At 40.3% G+C, this 17,879-nt stretch overlaps 1 protein-coding gene across 6 annotated transcripts in view; it reads left to right on the plus strand.

The window, feature by feature from the left end:
• The window catches only part of rbfox2 (RNA binding fox-1 homolog 2), a 34,930-nt gene extending 17,838 nt beyond the window's left edge, over positions 1–17,092 (plus strand). For 3 of the 6 annotated variants that reach the window (XM_083928957.1, XM_083928960.1, XM_083928959.1), the window contains 11 exons: positions 3,792–3,998; positions 5,422–5,592; positions 6,097–6,150; positions 6,290–6,382; positions 10,155–10,242; positions 11,503–11,559; positions 11,673–11,826; positions 12,424–12,469; positions 14,919–15,007; positions 15,276–15,348; positions 16,074–17,092. In XM_083928957.1, coding sequence (XP_083785083.1) covers positions 3,792–3,998; positions 5,422–5,592; positions 6,097–6,150; positions 6,290–6,382; positions 10,155–10,242; positions 11,503–11,559; positions 11,673–11,826; positions 12,424–12,469; positions 14,919–15,007; positions 15,276–15,348; positions 16,074–16,118 — 1,077 coding nt within the window. In that variant the 3' untranslated portion in view covers positions 16,119–17,092. Of the gene's footprint in view, positions 1–3,791; positions 3,999–5,421; positions 5,593–6,096; positions 6,151–6,289; positions 6,383–10,154; positions 10,243–11,502; positions 11,560–11,672; positions 11,827–12,423; positions 12,470–12,919; positions 15,008–15,275; positions 15,349–16,073 lie in introns of those variants that run through there. The other 3 variants (XR_014593526.1, XM_083928958.1, XR_014593525.1) reach the window with 3 other exon arrangements.
• The last annotated feature ends 787 nt before the right edge of the window (positions 17,093–17,879 follow it).

Genomic DNA, 17,879 nt, shown 5'->3' on the forward strand with positions numbered 1-17,879 from the left:
AAGATGTTCATACAGCTGCAGGGTTTAGAGGAGAGGACACAGCTGCTATTTCAAAATGTGAATGTAGTTAAACTTGGACTCAGTGGTCAGTAATCTGGCGGCTGTATGGCTCTAGTGCGAGGCACTGAAGATGGAGAACGTGGTTTCTATTCTGGCTGAGGTGGAGACTCTTCACCTGGTAGAGTTAGGTATGAAAATAGGATGTGTGCAGGTTATTGGTGAACACATTTTATTGTATGTTATCAGGCTGAGGAGGGAGTGAGATAATAACAGGATTGCTAGTTATGATTACCCTGTGGGAATTAGACCAGTGCTGCAGTAAAAGGTTGACTTCAAAGCATCTGCTACACTTTGCTCTTACGTTGTAAAAAAGAGACGAATAACCCTGGTAAAGTAGTTTCTGATGGCAAAAAACATTTTCTTTCAATTGATTATACAAATTGAGAACAGAGCTGAAAGATGTTGTTGATTAACATGAGCTACTGATTTGCAGTGTCTCACTGTGGTAGAGCTGCTAAGAGACATTCATTTAAAAGTAATAGATCCTAAAGTCTTATCTGTATTACTTTTTAATATCACAATTAAATGCCTATTATCAGTTTCATGTAACACTTTTATTTATTAATTGCTAAGGTTTGATTAGTAAAACCTTTATATATACTTTGATATTCAAATAGGTGAGATAAAAGTCATTTTGGGGACTTGTGAACTGGAGGGTCACTAGTTCAAGTCCCTGAACAGACCATGTATAGGGTGAAAACTGGTAGCTGGAGAGGGGCCAGTTCACCTCCTGGGCACTACCAAGTTGCCCCTGAGCAAGGCACTGACTTCATGAAGTAAGCTTTGATTGGCGCATAAATCGAATCGTTTTAAAGAAATGAGTAGATACATGTATTACAAGAATTTCCTTTGCCTTCAGTCCTATGGATTACTTCAGTCTTACTGAGATGTTAAAACACGTCTTACCTCTCTGCTTATTGCTGTCACATTTTTAAAATTTTGAATCTTGTACATAATTAATATCATACAGAACGTCTAGTTGTATTTACTTTTGTGTACCTGTGTTATTTACAAGACAAAGTTTCCCTTTCACCGTTGACTCGCTGCAGTTCTGCTGTAGCTGCTCTCGTGTCACAATATCGATGTGACCCGAGTCGACCGCGTGCATCCCCCGGTTTGTCACTGAGTCGAGGGGCCCGGCTACCATGTCACAGGTGTGACACCAAGAAAGGTCAAAAGCTGGGAGACAGATGGCATGCGCACGCACACACACACACACACACACACACACACACACACACACACACACACACACACACACACACACACACACACACACACACACACACGTATACATACACACAAACATGCACCCTCCCACACACTTTTAACACTCCCAAAGGGACAGAGATCTATTGTGCAACTCAGATGGGCATCGCCGCAGCCTTACACACACACACAGACACACACACACACACACACACACACACACACACACACACACACACACACACACACACACACACACACACACACACACACAAAGTCAGTGTAGCCAAGCAGATGTCTAGTACGCAGTCTTGTTGTGGTGATGCCCATTTTGGTGGTGGAAGAAAAAATCATAGAATATTTCCTTTACTAATGCATTTTTATCATTATGACTACCTGTTTTTTGTGCTATTACTTTTGTTAATAATGATAACGGTGATTAGAAATAGGAGGCAGACAAGAACAAGGAGATTAACGGAAAAAGAAGGTGAAGAGGCTGTCAGATATAGCAGCCATTGTTTAGCCATATGTTTTTTTTACACTACCAGTGAATATAATCTCCCTTTTTTTTGCATCTTAGACTTATTTCAGAACTGTTGTCTTTCATGATGGGACTTTGGTATTTGGGTGTCCACTCTTGTCATGCAAATACTGGCAACAGTTATCACCACGTTTGCACCTATGGCCTTGGCAGAGGGGTTCTTTAGTTATTTTTTCAAATTTATCTTAATGGAAGACAGTGACTCCCTGTCTTCTTAAAGATAAAGGTTATTGAACTGTTTAAATAGGGTCAACAATGGAAATAAGTCCAGGACTTAAGCATTATATCCTGGTCGGATTTGTTGTTTTTCTTTTACTATTATTATTAGCCCTGCGAGTGGCATGCCATGAAATTTGGTACACACATACAAGGAATACTTTTGTGAGCATATCACTTTCCACTCATCAGGTCAATTTTTTTATTTGTCCATACGTTTCTGGGGTACATTCCCATCATACTTTGGGTTTGATAATTAGCTTAGTTTGCTAACGGAGCGTATCGACGTTCCCAGATTCCTATGTTCATTATCTTCTCAATATGACACAGTAAGAAGACCTTTTACACGATTTTATGTTCTCCTCCATGTTTCCATGGATCAACATGTTAATCACCCACCTACAACTTATAGCTTACTGATTTTATTTTCCTTGAAACCAAAACATAATTTCAACACAAATTTGCGGACTGACAGTTTTCTTGACTCTAGACATTATTATTTCCACAGTGGTTGTACAGATTTTCAACATTTAAACTGTATTTAAAATATCCATCTCACTTTGGGTTTTTTGCACATTTGAATGTGCACATTCACAATGTTAGTTTATATCAAGAGATGCATAACATACCCTAGTAACATAGGGTTGAGCCCATTAAATGTTAGGACGCTAACAAGTTAGATGGTCAGCATGTTGTTAGCATTTAGCTCAAAGCACCAGAGCAGCAGCATGACTATAGACTTAGTTTTGCTATAAGTATATTATAATGTCAATAAACCAGACCAAAGTATTTTCTCAGCAAGTTACACAAGTGAATTTGGCCATCCAGTGCAGTTAGCGAGTTATAAAAAGATCCGAGAGACAGTGATGGTCGGTTTTATCTTCTGCAGCTATGGATCAGAGGTAGGGCCAGGCTTCTTCCATCACTCATCACCATTTATCATCCCATCCCCCCGTTCTCTCCCGTCCCTGCTGTATCCCTGCTCTCTCTAACTATTACCATTTAGGGAATCCATGCCCCATGGCCAACAGCTGTGTGTGTGTGGTGTGTGTGTGTGTGTGTGTGTGTGTGTGTGTGTGTGTGTGTGTGTGTGTGTGTGTGTGTGTGTGTGTGTGTGTGTGTGTGTGTGTGTGTGTGTGTGTGTGTGTGTGTGTGTGTGTGTGTGTGTGTGTGTGTGTGTGTGTGTGTGTGTGTGTGTGTGTGTGTGTGTGTGTGTGTGTGTGTGTGTGTGTGTGTGTGTGTGTGTGTGTGTGTGTGTGTGTGTGTGTGTGTGTGTGTGTGTGTGGTTCTCCTACGCACTCGAATATCTGAACAGTTTTTCTTGGGGTAATAATGTTCATAAAATACTAAGGCATGCTTCCTTTCTAACAGTAGGTCCTTGTGTGAGCGTTTAGGTGTGTGGGTGTTTGCGTGTCAAAGGTGGTTTGTGTGCAGAGGTGTTTGTGAGTGTGTGTGCAGGCGTTAGACAGTCATTGTTGTACAACTCTTGAGTATGGAGGCATCTGACCCTCAATAATAGATGTGGCTGCAGTGAATATTTAATGGGTGGGGTGTGTGGATACATGTGCACGTTTGCACACGCACACATACACAGGGAAATTAAAATATAATCTCCACGCCTGCATGACTTTTAGATTGAAGCTCTTGGGCAAGTGATCTCTGTGTGGTTGGCTGATGCTCTCAGTAAAATATACTGTGGAAGTTAGCCAGCCAGCTACTTTAGCTTTGAGTCCTTCCTTACTCTTCTTTCTTTTTTTTCTAACAGGGCTCTCAGGATAGTGCTGGCGGTCAGGAGGGACTCGTACCTCCACCTTTCTCTGCATTCCCTCCACCTCCGCCGCCACCTCCCCAGAACGGCCTGGCTCTGGATTACGGGGGTAGCCTGTACGCAGCGGGGGCCGTCCAGGGCCCCGTGGAAGCCGGCGGAGCAGCAAACAGCGTCGCCAACGTTGCCAACAGCCTCAATGTCCAAGTGAGTGGTAGTCTCTTCCTCTGTGTGCAGCCCACATCAGGTCTTTGCCTTCAGAGGGCGCAGAGAGCGAGAGTGTAGAGGAATGTGTGTTGTAGATGAAACAATAATAGTAAATCACTGGAGATGGACCAATCCGACTTTTCCTCTCAAGATAGAAATTGTGATTCACAGAATGAGATCACAGATACGATTCCTTTCCCCAAATAAAAAAATCTGCAAACCTCCGTGTAGGACTGATTAAGGTGTGTCCTAATTTACGTGTAAGGTAACGTGAAGCTGTGACCATACATTTGTTTTTAAAGAGCATCTGAAATCCCCCCCACTTCACAAATACGCGACATGCATTTGAACCCAATATTTATTTTCAGTTTGAATTGTCACTCCGGTTATACAATTAAAACTTGTGAAATACTTCTGCTGGGAGGCTCCATTTAAAGAAAAATGGAAAGTAGTAAACGTAAGAGACATATAAAATATAATAAAAAAATAAAAGAGGCAATGAATGCAGTAACAGAATACTGATACAGTAAATGTAAAAAAATGACCTCTTACAATATTAAATTTAGTAATAACATATAAGAAGCCATAAATAAATATGTATATATCTAAAAAAATAAATACGTCCAAGGCATATTTACAGGACACAAGCAGTAGATATTGCACAGGTGAATGTGAATGAGTGTTAGGGGCTTTAAATCTGCCCAAAACTCAAAAGTAGTAGTTCCTGCTGTAGTACATTTCTACTGCAATAATAATAATTATTATTACAATTATAATTATAAATATATAATATTTACAACTACTCTCAGCTCTGTCTTATTATACTTCACACTGTCCACACTACTGGTGGTTGATTGCTGTATTTAGACACAGTTTATTAGATAGATAAAATAAAACAGTCAAAGTCAACAGTCCTCCACCTTCACAAAGGCTCTAATATTCAGTTTTTATTGAAACTGTTTTATAGAGTTGTTGATTCATCTCTGTGGTCACGTTGGGAGCTTGGGTTTGTTATTTTGATATACTGACAGTTGTTTTCTATTGATTTGTTCACCCCATTTTTATATAATTAAGTGTAGGCTGAATAAAAGAAACACCGCCTGTATAAAAAAAGTTGAATTTATTAGGTTTACTCACTTATCAAGCAGAAAATTTAATGTGATTTTTTCTCTTCTTCTGTTTGTTTAACATCTTTGGACAGTTGGTCGGACAAAACAAGCGATTTGAAGACGTATCTTTGGGTTCTCGGATATATTGCGGGAATTTGTCATAATTTTCAGAAATTTTCTAGACAAAAAGATGAATTGATGAATCTAGTAAATTGCAGATTAATAGAGAGGAAATACTTGTTGTTGCAGGCCTACAGCTACCGTGTGTTAACACGACTCTGCCTCTTCCTTTCTTCCCTGTCCATCTGTCCCAGCAGGCAGATGGGTCCTCCCAGATTGACGGTCAGTCGGTTGTTGGCTCAGGAGGAGTAGGTGGTGGAGGGAGCATTGGTGATGATTCAGACGCCAAGGGGACACCCAAACGCCTCCATGTGTCCAACATCCCCTTCCGCTTCCGAGACCCTGACCTACGGCAGATGTTTGGGGTACGTACCCCCCCCCCCCCACTGTGCAACATCACATAACTATAACCCAGAAAAGCAGATATGTATTAAAAGCATGCAGTTAGTAAAAAGAATGACTGAGGATCAACCCAGTGACTTAGGCACTGTGTCCTCAGATTTCTGTTCATTGTTTATTTCCTGTCCTCAAGTGGGATTTTAAATAAAAATAATGAAGCTCTGCAGTGTCTGTTTCGGCTAAAAGGAATCACAATTTGACTAAAAAATCTAACCCTTTCCCTGAAATGTCATCTTGTAGAAAGATTATTTAAAACCAGACCTTGCCTTTTGCTCAGCTTTTTTGTAAGAGGAATGTCTCTAAAATGTGGTGCAGAGGAAAAGAGCAGAGGCGAGAGAGATATGGTGGAAGAAAATACTGCCAGAGCTGGCTCTGTGCCAGCTCATCATGGTTGAACAGTGCTGACACCCCGTGGCAAGAAGCAGTACAATACTTACATGCTTGTTCAGCCTCTTCTTTTCATTTTTCAGCAATATGGCAAAATCCTCGACGTCGAGATCATTTTCAACGAGAGGGGGTCCAAGGTAGGGGGTTGGAACAACGTGTAATTTTCCAAATCTGTTAACAAAAATGAGCTTAGTAAAAGCTTAACATCTATTTTCAACCTTCTCTCGCACTCCCCCTTCTTTTCTCCTTTTCCATTTTCCTCATCTCTGTTTTCAGGGTTTCGGCTTTGTTACATTTGAGACGAGTGCGGATGCAGAGAGGGCCAGAGAGAAGCTTCATGGTACCCTGGTGGAAGGACGTAAAATCGAGGTAACTCACCATCCTCGCCCCCTTTTTTTAAACGGTGACCATTTTCTCCTCTGTTTCCCCTCCATGTCCGACAATGAGAATGAGTTTGTTCTGGTCGTTTTTGCCCCAGAGGTTTCCGGGTGGCTGTATGTGTTCGACTCTAACCCCTCTGGCTTCACTATAGCATGGTGCAGTGGTGCCAAGCACACAGACGTCTCTTTTGACGGCACTTCCTGTTGATGTTTATGCTGCTCTTGTTGTTTTTTGTTGTTGATGTTGTGGGCTGTCCATTGCACCTTGATCTGAAAGCTGTGTGGTTTGCAAAGCATGCTGGGTGAAGTGGTTCCACAGCTGGCATGGCCGATGAGACGACAGTGCGACTACGACGATATCCGCTTCTGTCACAGCATGTAGGATCTTTTCTTTTCTTTCGTTTGGTTTTCCTGCACCTTTTCCATTACCATCATCACTTCTTCCATGATCACGATGGGGTTTTGGTTTATGGTTGTGTTAATTACTGAAATGGCAGTTTATAGCCTCTCAGTTATTTTTCATCTGAAAAAGTGCTTGCTGGTGTCTATGAGAGGCTCCTGTATGTTGCATGAAAGGATCATACGGTCAGATATCATCACGGCGTGTTTCACTCTATCAGTTAATATTACACGGGTGTCTCTGGGTGGCAGTTTGATGTGTTAACGGACAGGTGCATGATGGGAAGCATTTTTTTAGGGGGCAGTTTTTTGGGGAATGAGACTGCCACGAGAAGTGTGGTGTCATTCCCAATGCTTCAAAAAAAAGCTGACTGTTTAATTTAAGACTTGCAAGATGGATGGTAAAAAATGTTTTGTTTACACACACACACTTCCATCCACCATTCCTGAAAAAGAACACCATGGAAGTGCATTTTGTTGTGACATCTTTTTTTTTTGTTATATTTGTCAGCATGAGCTCGGATTTCAGTTGCAAATGGCCTTGGGAGATCAGATACGCCATGCTTTTGCCATTTGCTCTGGCTCTTGATTTTAAAATCACGCTTTCTATTTATTTGTACTTGGTACTAAAGCTCCTCTGCATGATCTCAAATGTCTTGCACTCTTCTCTGTCTGTGTGTGAGTGGGTGTGCAGGAATAGAAATATGGAGGGCGGAGAGAGAATGAACATGTGAAGAGAATGCAATAGATAGCTATCGTTCCCTCTCCTTTCTTTTGTTTTATTTTGATTTTTTTATCTGTTCTACTTCATCTCTCTCCACTCTTCTTCACCAGGCCAGTCTGTCTGTCTGTCTGTCTGTCTCTCCCAGTTTGTGTGTCCCCATATGCACCTGCATTCCTGCTGTCCATCCCTCCCCCATATCTCTGTCAATCCCTCTGTCCTATGATGTAGTCAGGTAGCACTGAAGAAAGAGATTAAGTTTGATTTAGAGGGATTAATTTGTCAGTTATTTGAATAAGCAATAATAATGGGTAGACCCCCCCCCCCCCCCCCCCGAAAGGCAGATTTAAATTTTCTGTTTCCATTTGTTTGCTACGTTATCAACTTTTATGATCAGTGTTTGTAGTGAGTTTTAACCAACAGAAGCCAGATTGTTGTGAAATGGCTGATGCTTGTAGGTGACATCACTTCCTCTCTACCACACGGTGGGGGTTGCTTTTCATTACCTCCTCTTGTTTATGTTTTTTATTTATTTATCATTTGGTTCATCATTTCTTTCTTACATATATTTTCTCTATTTCCCTGATGATTTTTGTATGTTGTTGTTGTTGTCAGTCTCCACGGTAACTGCTCGCGTGTCCTCACGCCGTTTCCCTGGCAACGGTAAGTTGTGTACACATGGCATCATCTTTGAATGACCCCTCCCTCCACCCCATCCGTCAAAATTTTAGATAAAATGCACCCAACACCCAAATGAAGGACCCCTTTACTGAAGGGAGCTTGATTGATTGATTGATTGATTGATTGATTGATTTCCAGAACCGGCTAATCCTGTGATTGATTGGGGAGTTGGTGAATGAAACGATTATGAGATTAGTCATTGATCGCATGGCATTATAAAGGCCACTTGTATAACTGAATGTACTGCATCTATCTGCAAGTGCAACAATTATGACGACCACTTCTTATGCATTCATTCCAATCACCTCTCTAACTGCATTCAGCATTCCAGAGCTGTATCCTGCATGGTTTACTCTCTTTCTCGTCATCTATATGACGCCATATAGAACTATGCCATCTCTCTGTGTCATGTGTCAGCCAATAGCTGCATTTTTTGCACCTTAGTGGGACAGCATGCTGAAGCATGAGTGCTATGTTAGCTTAACTGGAGAGAGGATATTAGTTGACTGTATATCATGGTCTACTGTAGTACTTGATGATCACTTTCTGTGCCACTTTGTAGACAGCAGACAGTTCTTGAGGTATGGCTGTTTTAGACTAAACATTCAAATTAAAGATGTACATGTGGATGTATAGTGTGCGCCCCCAAGAGGATGCAAGCTTATTCTACTTAAAAGTAAATCTTCTTCTACACATTTAGCATTTAGCCTTATTTAAGAAAGAAAAAAAAGGCTGCCATGAATAAACTTTAGACCCCAACAAAGCAAATGTAAAATTTGTGCGATTGATTAGGTACCGGCAGCCTTTCTTTGTTCTGATTTCTGTAAAGAGGTGTCCTTGTTTTACTTTTTGATCAGTTTGGTTCTGGATGGTGTGTGCTGGTGGTTGTGTGCTTCGAGGTCTCGCTGGTGTGCGACACTGATCTGGAATGCCGAGCAGTGTTTCACAACCATGGTTTGATTTGATTTTTTTTTGAGGAATGATATTTGCATCCCCCATCCTCTCTGTCTTTATCTAGACTTCTCTCTCTCCGTGCTCCATTCATCATTTCTCCATTGTCGCTCCTGTACAGTTAGATCCAATGTAGGCAAACAGTTAGATGTATTTTGTATGTGTGTATCGCATCTTGTTGTTTCTGTTTGTTCATTAGAAGAATTGCACATTTGGATGGATTGTTCACTCTCTCTCTTCTCCACATCATGTATGTGTTTTTCTGTGTCTTTTCATGTGGACTGGCTCCTCCTCCTGCATCCCTCTATATTTCTCTCTTTTCTCTATCGTTCTCTCTCCCTCCCCTCCCTCCTCTTTCTGTATGATGTGTATTGGATTGGGAGGGCTGCCAACCTTTTTTGATTGGTCTCTTGCTGCATCTGATGCTTGCTGATTGGCTAGTTTTGCTCACCTCTGGTGATGTGATGCGCTCTTGATTGGCTGCGTATAATTTGTGTATGAACTCTACAATTGATGTTTTTTGCATTGTGTTCAACTGATGAATCTGCCGCTTAATTCACCTTCTTTTTCCCTCCTTTTTTTAAAGGTAGCAATACAATGGTCTTGATTTCTTTTTGAATGCTTTTGTTCTGAAATGTTTCGTTGTTTTCTTTGTTCTGTGTGCCAATGGTTGCATTGTTTGTGTGCAAAACTGCCTGACTTACTCACCAGGATCCTTGTTTTTCAATGTCTTTCTCCCTCAAAAGAAGCGCATGCATCAAATACCATCGCTCTTCATCAACAGAATTAACCTCTGTCATAAGTAAAAACTATTTCAAGTGTAATGACACCTCACACTTAAAGTTCAATATGAAAACTGATCATCATGTGCAGACTATCTCAGAATACATTAACTTGAACCTAAAAAACAAACTTTGATGTGATTGGATTCTGCATAATTTTGATAATTCCTCAGTTTGTCCGTTAAACTGGGTCGACTCCGCACCTGACTACTTTTTCTGCTGTCCAGGTGAATAATGCCACAGCCAGAGTGATGACGAACAAGAAGATGACCACCCCTTACTCTAACGGAGAGGGCCTCGCGACTTTGCCATATGGTATGACCGTAACAACAACCAATTCTTCATTGTTGTTTTGATAAATGCTGTTTGGTCTGGATAATATGGCTAAAATTAATATTACCATTAGTGATAGACCCGATTAATCGGGCCGAGTAATGCAATTTTGATATAATTGGCAGCAGCCGATGCCTGCACTCACTAGGCCGATTAACAACAACTATCTTCAGACAGCCTTGTCAGTGTGGCTGCTGTATTGCTAATGAGTAAAATTAATAAAATATATCAGTTTTGTTATTTATATGGTTGTGGTAGCAAGTGTGAAGCCTTTTACGAAATGTTTTAAAAGCAACATTTCTCCTTTGCCATTTCAAAACTATGCTGCATGTTATAGACTACCACTAAACACAAACTGCACAGAGACAATACACGCAATAACGGTGTGATATTCTGGGCCGAAATAACAATTTGGACGATTGCAGGTACCGATGATGTTTGTTATTTTGTTTTGTAGTCATTTATTCCCCCTTTGGTTCCAGGAAACATAGGAATATTTATTATAAAGTATTATTTATAATAAAATTATGTTATAATGTTTTAACATAACCTTTCATATTAAAAACAACAGCCTCAGAAGCCTTTCTATAATCTTCAATACCTACTCAATGAGAAGATTTTTTCCCAACAATAACATTATTTTTGTTAAACAGATTAGAAATATGTTTGCCGCCATCTTTCACATCTTGTGTTTTCATACAGAATACAACAATCTTGATTTTTGTCTAACACCGTATAAAACATTTTATTTCACTTTTATTTGAAAACAAACCACATGTTCCTACAGCACTCCAAGCCAGAGTCCTGTCCAGTGGCTTCTTATCCGAATCCGCAGGGGCAGTAAGCGGCATATGATTGGAAATTGATTGGTGCAACAGATAAACATCGGGCACTGCCATCGCTGAATGTGCCAATAGGCTGATGGCACTCAACAAGGCAATATCAGCCGATACTGACACTAGTTTTCAATGTAGTGCGTTATACCCACAGAACTAAACAAAACCCTCATTTACTAATTTTTTTAAAAGTTGGACAATAGAACTTTGCAAAACGATGACATTTTTATGTAGAATTTTTTCGGTCCGGTTAGTGGCATGTGCCAGAAAGCTTTATACATTCTCGCTTTACAATGAAATGAACAGTAGAGATCACTCTGAACAAATGCACAAATCATAAAACGTCTGGTTCCTTTAGTCAAACATTGCTTTAAATGTATATTGTCGTTTTTTTGTCCTACTACAGCTGGATGGAAGTTGAGCCCGATGGTTGGGGCCATGTACAGCCCTGAACTCTATACAGGTATGGTAACAAGGAATTGCTTCATACTATATAATATACTTACTTAGACTGATGGAATCAAGATGCACAAATAATATTGTAATGTTGCTGTTTGTACTTACTCTGTCTCTCAGTACCAGGGTTTCCATACCCAGCAGCAGCAGCAGCAGCAGCAGCTGCCTCCACCGCTGCAACCTTTCGAGGTGCTCATCTCCGGGGTCGTGCCCGGCCCGTCTACAGCGCAGTCAGGGCAGCCGTGCCACAACCTGCCATCCCTACCTACCCGGGGTAAACACACGCACACAGACACCACACACACACACACACACACACACACACACACACACACACAAAGTGCTATTGATAGTTAAAATTAGACATAATATTATGACTGTCTTCTTAAATGCATGTGTTCACTTAAAAATGTAAAAAAAAAAACTTCATAATTGTGCATGTTGTGTGTTTGAATATATTTGTTTTGAGATATTGACATTGATATTTTGCTGAGCTGAAATACCATTTCCTTGTACCTCAAATGTGATGATAATATGATACTTTTCTTGATCAAATTGAGTAGTATTTTCTTTTAATAGACGTTTGAAGTAACGGTAGTATCACTCTACAGTTGGTGCATTTGCATCCAAAGAGGTGGTATTTTGTCTTGCATGTTGCACGGTGTGTAACGATCTCACCTTTCTTTCTTTTCTCTCTTTCACAATCTGTTTGGCACCCTTCTCTCACCTCTCTCACTCTTGTCTGTTGTTTTCTGCAATGCCCACATGGTGGCGCATCACACCATCTTTTTTTGTTTGTTTGTTTCGACTTTCCACCACCACTCCTCTCTCCTTTTCCTTCCTTCCTTCCTTTCTCGTCTTTCTCTCTCAGTGTGATGGCCTATCAGGATGGCTTTTACGGTGCAGCTGATCTCTATGTAAGTATACCTCTCTCTCCTCTACTGCCTCACTCCTCACCTACGTTTTCCCCCCTCTTGTCTGTGGGTTATCAAGTGTGAAACAGCACGGACCAAACTCATAGAGATGTGTACTTTTGGGTGTTTTGATTCATCACAGAGACTTCTTAAACTTAATCTTAAATTATCTAATTTTTTAAGTACAAATTTATTTAACTCACGACCCTTTTTTCTCACATATTGTACAATCTCATATGAAAAGTCCCTTCAATGATGCACACAAATAAAAATAGGAGCACTCAGCAGCACACACACTTTCATCAAAGTGTCCATTCAAGAGTAGACTCCTCTAGGGTTTGTCTCTGTGCATTTGTGAGTTTAGTTTGTACCAATGTGATTTTGAGTGTGCGTGTATGTGTGTGTATGCGTGTGTGACCAGGTTGACAATAGCTGTTTCTGTTCTCTCTGTAGACTAGTGTTTCAGGACATTAGTGGCAGATTGCCCCAGGTAGGGTTTACACACTCTGTGTGAGAGCCAGTGTGCATCCTCCTCGTCTCCAATGACTGCGTGCTGCTAGACATTATTGACCATCTCAGATTGAAATGCCTTCTCTGTCTTCTTCTACTAACTCACTGGATTCTGACATGGGTGGAGTTGCGGAAGGGGGAGAAAATATTTAAGTTGAAATCTGAATTTGTGACGAAAATTTTATATAAATCTTCCATTCACAAATTATCTACAAGAGAGATGGATGTACAGTTTAGAATTTAAATTAGGTGCAGTCTTGAAGGTCATTACTTGGAACAGTGGGGCACTTTCTTTAACCATAATCTGCACTTGTGATAAGTATTTTTCCATGACACTACATCCAGCTAACTATGTACATTTTGTACACGCTCATATTATTTTCCTCAGTCTGAAAACAAAGACATTTTGTTTTATTTTGGATTCGTCCCTAGGTGACACCTCTCAGCAAAATGCATCTATGAATTGAATACTTTTCATTATTTTCTTGTGGCTAGATACATTTCATAATATTATTTGATATTTTACATCACACACTTTTATTCTAAAATCAGAAAACATGTAAAAAGGAGCGCCCAAAACTGAGATAATAAAAAAAAAAACAGTGCATCTCGTCTTTGTTAAACTTTTTTCATTAATTCACCCTAAAAGTTTTTTTTTTTACACAAACTCTACATATGAATTATGTATCAGCAAGCTGCGTTGCCATTCTTGAAATACAAGCACAAACAAGACATAATATAAATAGATAGAAAAATGCTGCTACTGAAAAAAACAGTAGTCGGAGGGATGTAGGGCGGTTTCTATCAGCGGCTAATTCAGACCCCTTCCAGGAATCTCCCTATCTGTTTCACCTGTGGCATGCTAACTGAATCAATGTCGGCATGCAGACATATCTACAAGGCTGACCCCCCCCCCCCCCCCCATACATACTTCTCTCCTTCCTTCAACAATTGAAACCTTCTCTGTTTCAAGAGTCATCTGGCATTAGCACTTGCTCTTTCTTCTATTTCCATATTATTCTCCTTCCTTGCTTTATGACTCTGTCTCTTGTCTATTCTCTACATCACCTCTATCTGTTCATCCCTCTCTACATGGCCTCCTCCTTCACCCCATCCTTCCTCCCTCCCCCCACCTCCCCAGTCCAGCCTTCCTCCCATAGCAGCAACTGTGTGGTCCTGAATGCGGGGACTTGGTCGTGACTGATCCTTTATGGTAGAATGCAGCGGTGTTTTTTTTTTTTTTCTAGGGATGTTTGGCCTAATACGCTATACGTTCTGAGTTTGGGAAAGCATGCTGTGTCCGTCAGTGATTGTCGCTGGCCACATGAGCGTGTGTATGTATGTGTGTGTGCCCTTTTTAATCCGACTGGCTGACTGTCTTCTTACACCTGTAGTTTTTTGTGTCTGTTCATCAGCTGTTCATCCAAACATAAATAATGACACAATCATCTTGCCACCCCTTCCCCTTTCTTTAACTGTGTGTTTTTGGTAGGGGAACAGGGGTGGGGCACAGTTATGGGTATGAACTCTCTCTCCCTCCATGTCCAACGCACAGTGGGGGAGATAATGCACTTTAACGTTGCACAGGGGAACAATACCACCAGTAACACATAATGTACAATTGATGTTTTCGGGTTAGTCATGGAGAGAGAGACCCACACAGAGCCTGAGCTACATCTTTGTGAATGCTGTACTGCACCAGATTAGCCAGTTTTGCTGACTGTCTGCTTGTTAATCTTTCGCTCTCTTCTCAGCAGTTTTTCTCACAATGTAACCCTTTAGATTAACTACTAGTCTGTTAGTGTGTAGAGGAAATCCAGCACACTTTTAACAATCATTTACTCTTCTGTTTTGTCCCACCCATCTCTTCATCGTGTCTTTCTCCTCTATCACACACACACTACCCTCTTCCACCTCTCTCCTCTTCACGGCCTCATCACAGGGCGGCTATGCAGCGTATCGTTACGCCCAGCCGACTGCAGTAGCGACTCCTGCCGCAGCAGCAGCTGCAGCAGCAGCTTACAGTGACAGGTGAGTGGGCTGTCCAGCACATCTTGAATAAAGTAACTTGACAAATCACATTTAAAGTAAACACAAGAGCTGTACAGTTATTACGGAGATGTTTACTTGAAGAAGTTTAGAGGTTCAAATCAAAGACCAGGGAATCTTTGAAAACAAAGCCTCTCTTTTCCCCCACAGCTACAGTATATTAGTCACTTTGTGCTCTGAGCCAAATTTTCTTTTTCTTCAAAATAATGTGCGATACCAAATGTTTGATGTGTTTTTTGTTTTCTGATAGCTACGGACGAGTTTACACCGCAGATCCCTACCATGCTGCACTCGCCCCAGCTGCCTACGGTGTTGGAGCAATGGTTAGTTCCTAAAGCCCACACATTGACACACGTTTAAAAGATTAAGCAAGTGATAATCTACATTTTTCTTATTGTCAACAATTCCCAAAAAGGGTCTTTCAATATTTCAAATTCCATGAATATTCCATGTAAATATTTAAAAACGGATCACAAATAACAATCTATTTAATTTTAACTATTCATTGCCTATAACAGCTGGGCACTGTAGTTTTGAGTAAATGTAACTTTTTAGTGCCTTCAGTGTTTACACTTACAAGACTGTGGAAGTATCAAAAAACTCAATCCACAAATGCCCGTTTTTTCTGAGGGCAGGTATATTCAAACAGTATGAGAAAAATCAAAAGCATTTAAACATGTTATAGTAGGAAGCCAAAAACAAGTCTGAACCTGACAATGAGCAAAATATGGGGCCTTTTAATTAAAATTATGTTTATCAATAAAACCCAGTGTCTATTACCAAATGGAGGGTTTAAGGTAGTTTTTTTAGGAGGTCCGCCTTTGTGGCTCATTGACAACAACTGAGACCTGACACAAAGGGATGAGTAATATCAGGGTTTGGCAACACAGACAATACTTTTTAGTAGGATTGTTGGTTTTGGTCCTTTTATGGAATTGATTGACAATAAGGAAAAAATAGGATATTACCAAATAGTTCACTTTTAATGAATGTACTTTTGAAAAAAATATATTTATTCACCAAATGTGTTTTTTTTGTTGTTTCTCAGGCCACACTGTACAGGGGAGGCTACAGTAGATTTGCCCCTTACTAAAGACACTACATTTCCCAGGAGCTCCTCTCTTCCATTGAATTACTCTGAAAGAGCTCCCTCTGTTGTCGTGGAAGTGGACTGCACCCAATTTTAAAGTGTGGAGTCAACCATAACAAAGATATTTCTGATCCCACCCCAGAGCAGTCCCGCATTTTCTTATATACGCTACTACAGAAATAGAGGAATGCTGAATTCAAGACTGATGGATGGCCTTTACATAAAAAAAAGAAAAAAAAGACTTAAAATGGCCACCTTCCCTATTGCACGGCTGTATTATAGTTCCCCCTTCTTAATCCCTTGGCACTCAACAGCACAAGACTCGCGAGGGAGCCCAGATGTTCTTCCAAAGGCTGTATGTGGATAACTGACATTTAAACAGCTGTCAACCATGTATGAGAAAGAGCTGAGTGCTGTGTTGCCTGCACACGCACAACTCTGAAGGAGAGGGAATCTAAGTGTCCACAAAGCGTTGGAGCGGTAGGAAGCAGGAAGGTGTATCGAAAGAGCACCTTAAAAACACTTTGAACCAGAATGACGAGTCACTAAAATGCTATAAAAACACCCACTGATGGACTTTTATAATTAACGTGGGCGGATGGTAATGACAGAGGATTTCCATTCTTGCCCTGTTCTGGTAGAGGGAGACTGAACATGGCAGCTTGGAGGGATGATATGTGACGGTTTATAACGCTACAGAAATTACGTCCAAAAGCTGAAGGGAGGGAGGGTTATTAGAGCTGTTCCTTACCTCAAGTTTTCTTAGTATGTGGAAATGGTGAACCTTTAAATTGTTATGATATGCAAAGAAATTAGTTTAGGATAAAAAGCTACCAAATTATTATTCTTATTATTATTCTTATTGTAATTATTCTCATTAATATTCTTATAAAACCATTATTTTGTTTGACTCGGCAGCCACTGCTGTGACAGGACATGTAGATCCAACAGGGAACCTTGGGGTTCAAATCAGAAAATAAACCTCTATATTACAAATATTCCAACTTTTTGACTACATGACACAACTATAGTTTTACATCATCCTGCTCATGTGGATTTCACATCACTCTGTGTGCAATCACCTCTGACAACACTACAGTAAGTTCAACACTAAAACATTGTCTTCTTTAATTGATTTCAGCTTTAGGTCCAAACAAACTCATCCACCCACAACCCCAAGGTTCAAGTATTTGTTGATCCTTTAGTGTAGAGATTTATTATTTGGATTTTCCCCTCATGCTCCATCTTTTATAGAGCAAGTCCAACATTGAATGAGTCTTCCTGAAACATACTTTAGTCGGTAAATGTGTTTGAGATGCTGCCAGCAGCGATTACTGCGCAAGAGAGAGATTCTGTCAGCGAGTTCATAGAAAATATTTAATGCAAAACACCTTACTATTGTGCATATTTGTATACCGTTGTATTCTATATTTCCAAACGTGGCTTTTTTTTGGGTTTTGTTTTTGTTCCAAAGATTTGTAGAAAGCACATTTTTCTGCCGTATGTATAAATATACTATCTTTGTTGTGGTTATCATAATCCAATGGCTGTCTTTATTTACTTCTTTTTCATCTTTTGTTTGTTGTTTTTTATATCTGTAAGTGTTTCTTTTTTTCAGTAAGGTGCAAGTTAAATTTCAAGTTTTGGAGTAAAGATCTTGAGTCGAGAGCGTTCCTGAGAAGTGAACTAAAGGTATGCATGTAACACTACCAATTTTTCTCCTCTTGGTTAAATACAAAATTGATCGTTTGGGTTGATAATAGG

Source organism: Echiichthys vipera (genome assembly GCF_963691815.1).
Source record: "Echiichthys vipera genome assembly, chromosome: 2".
In the NCBI taxonomy this organism is placed as follows: domain Eukaryota; kingdom Metazoa; phylum Chordata; class Actinopteri; order Perciformes; family Trachinidae; genus Echiichthys; species Echiichthys vipera.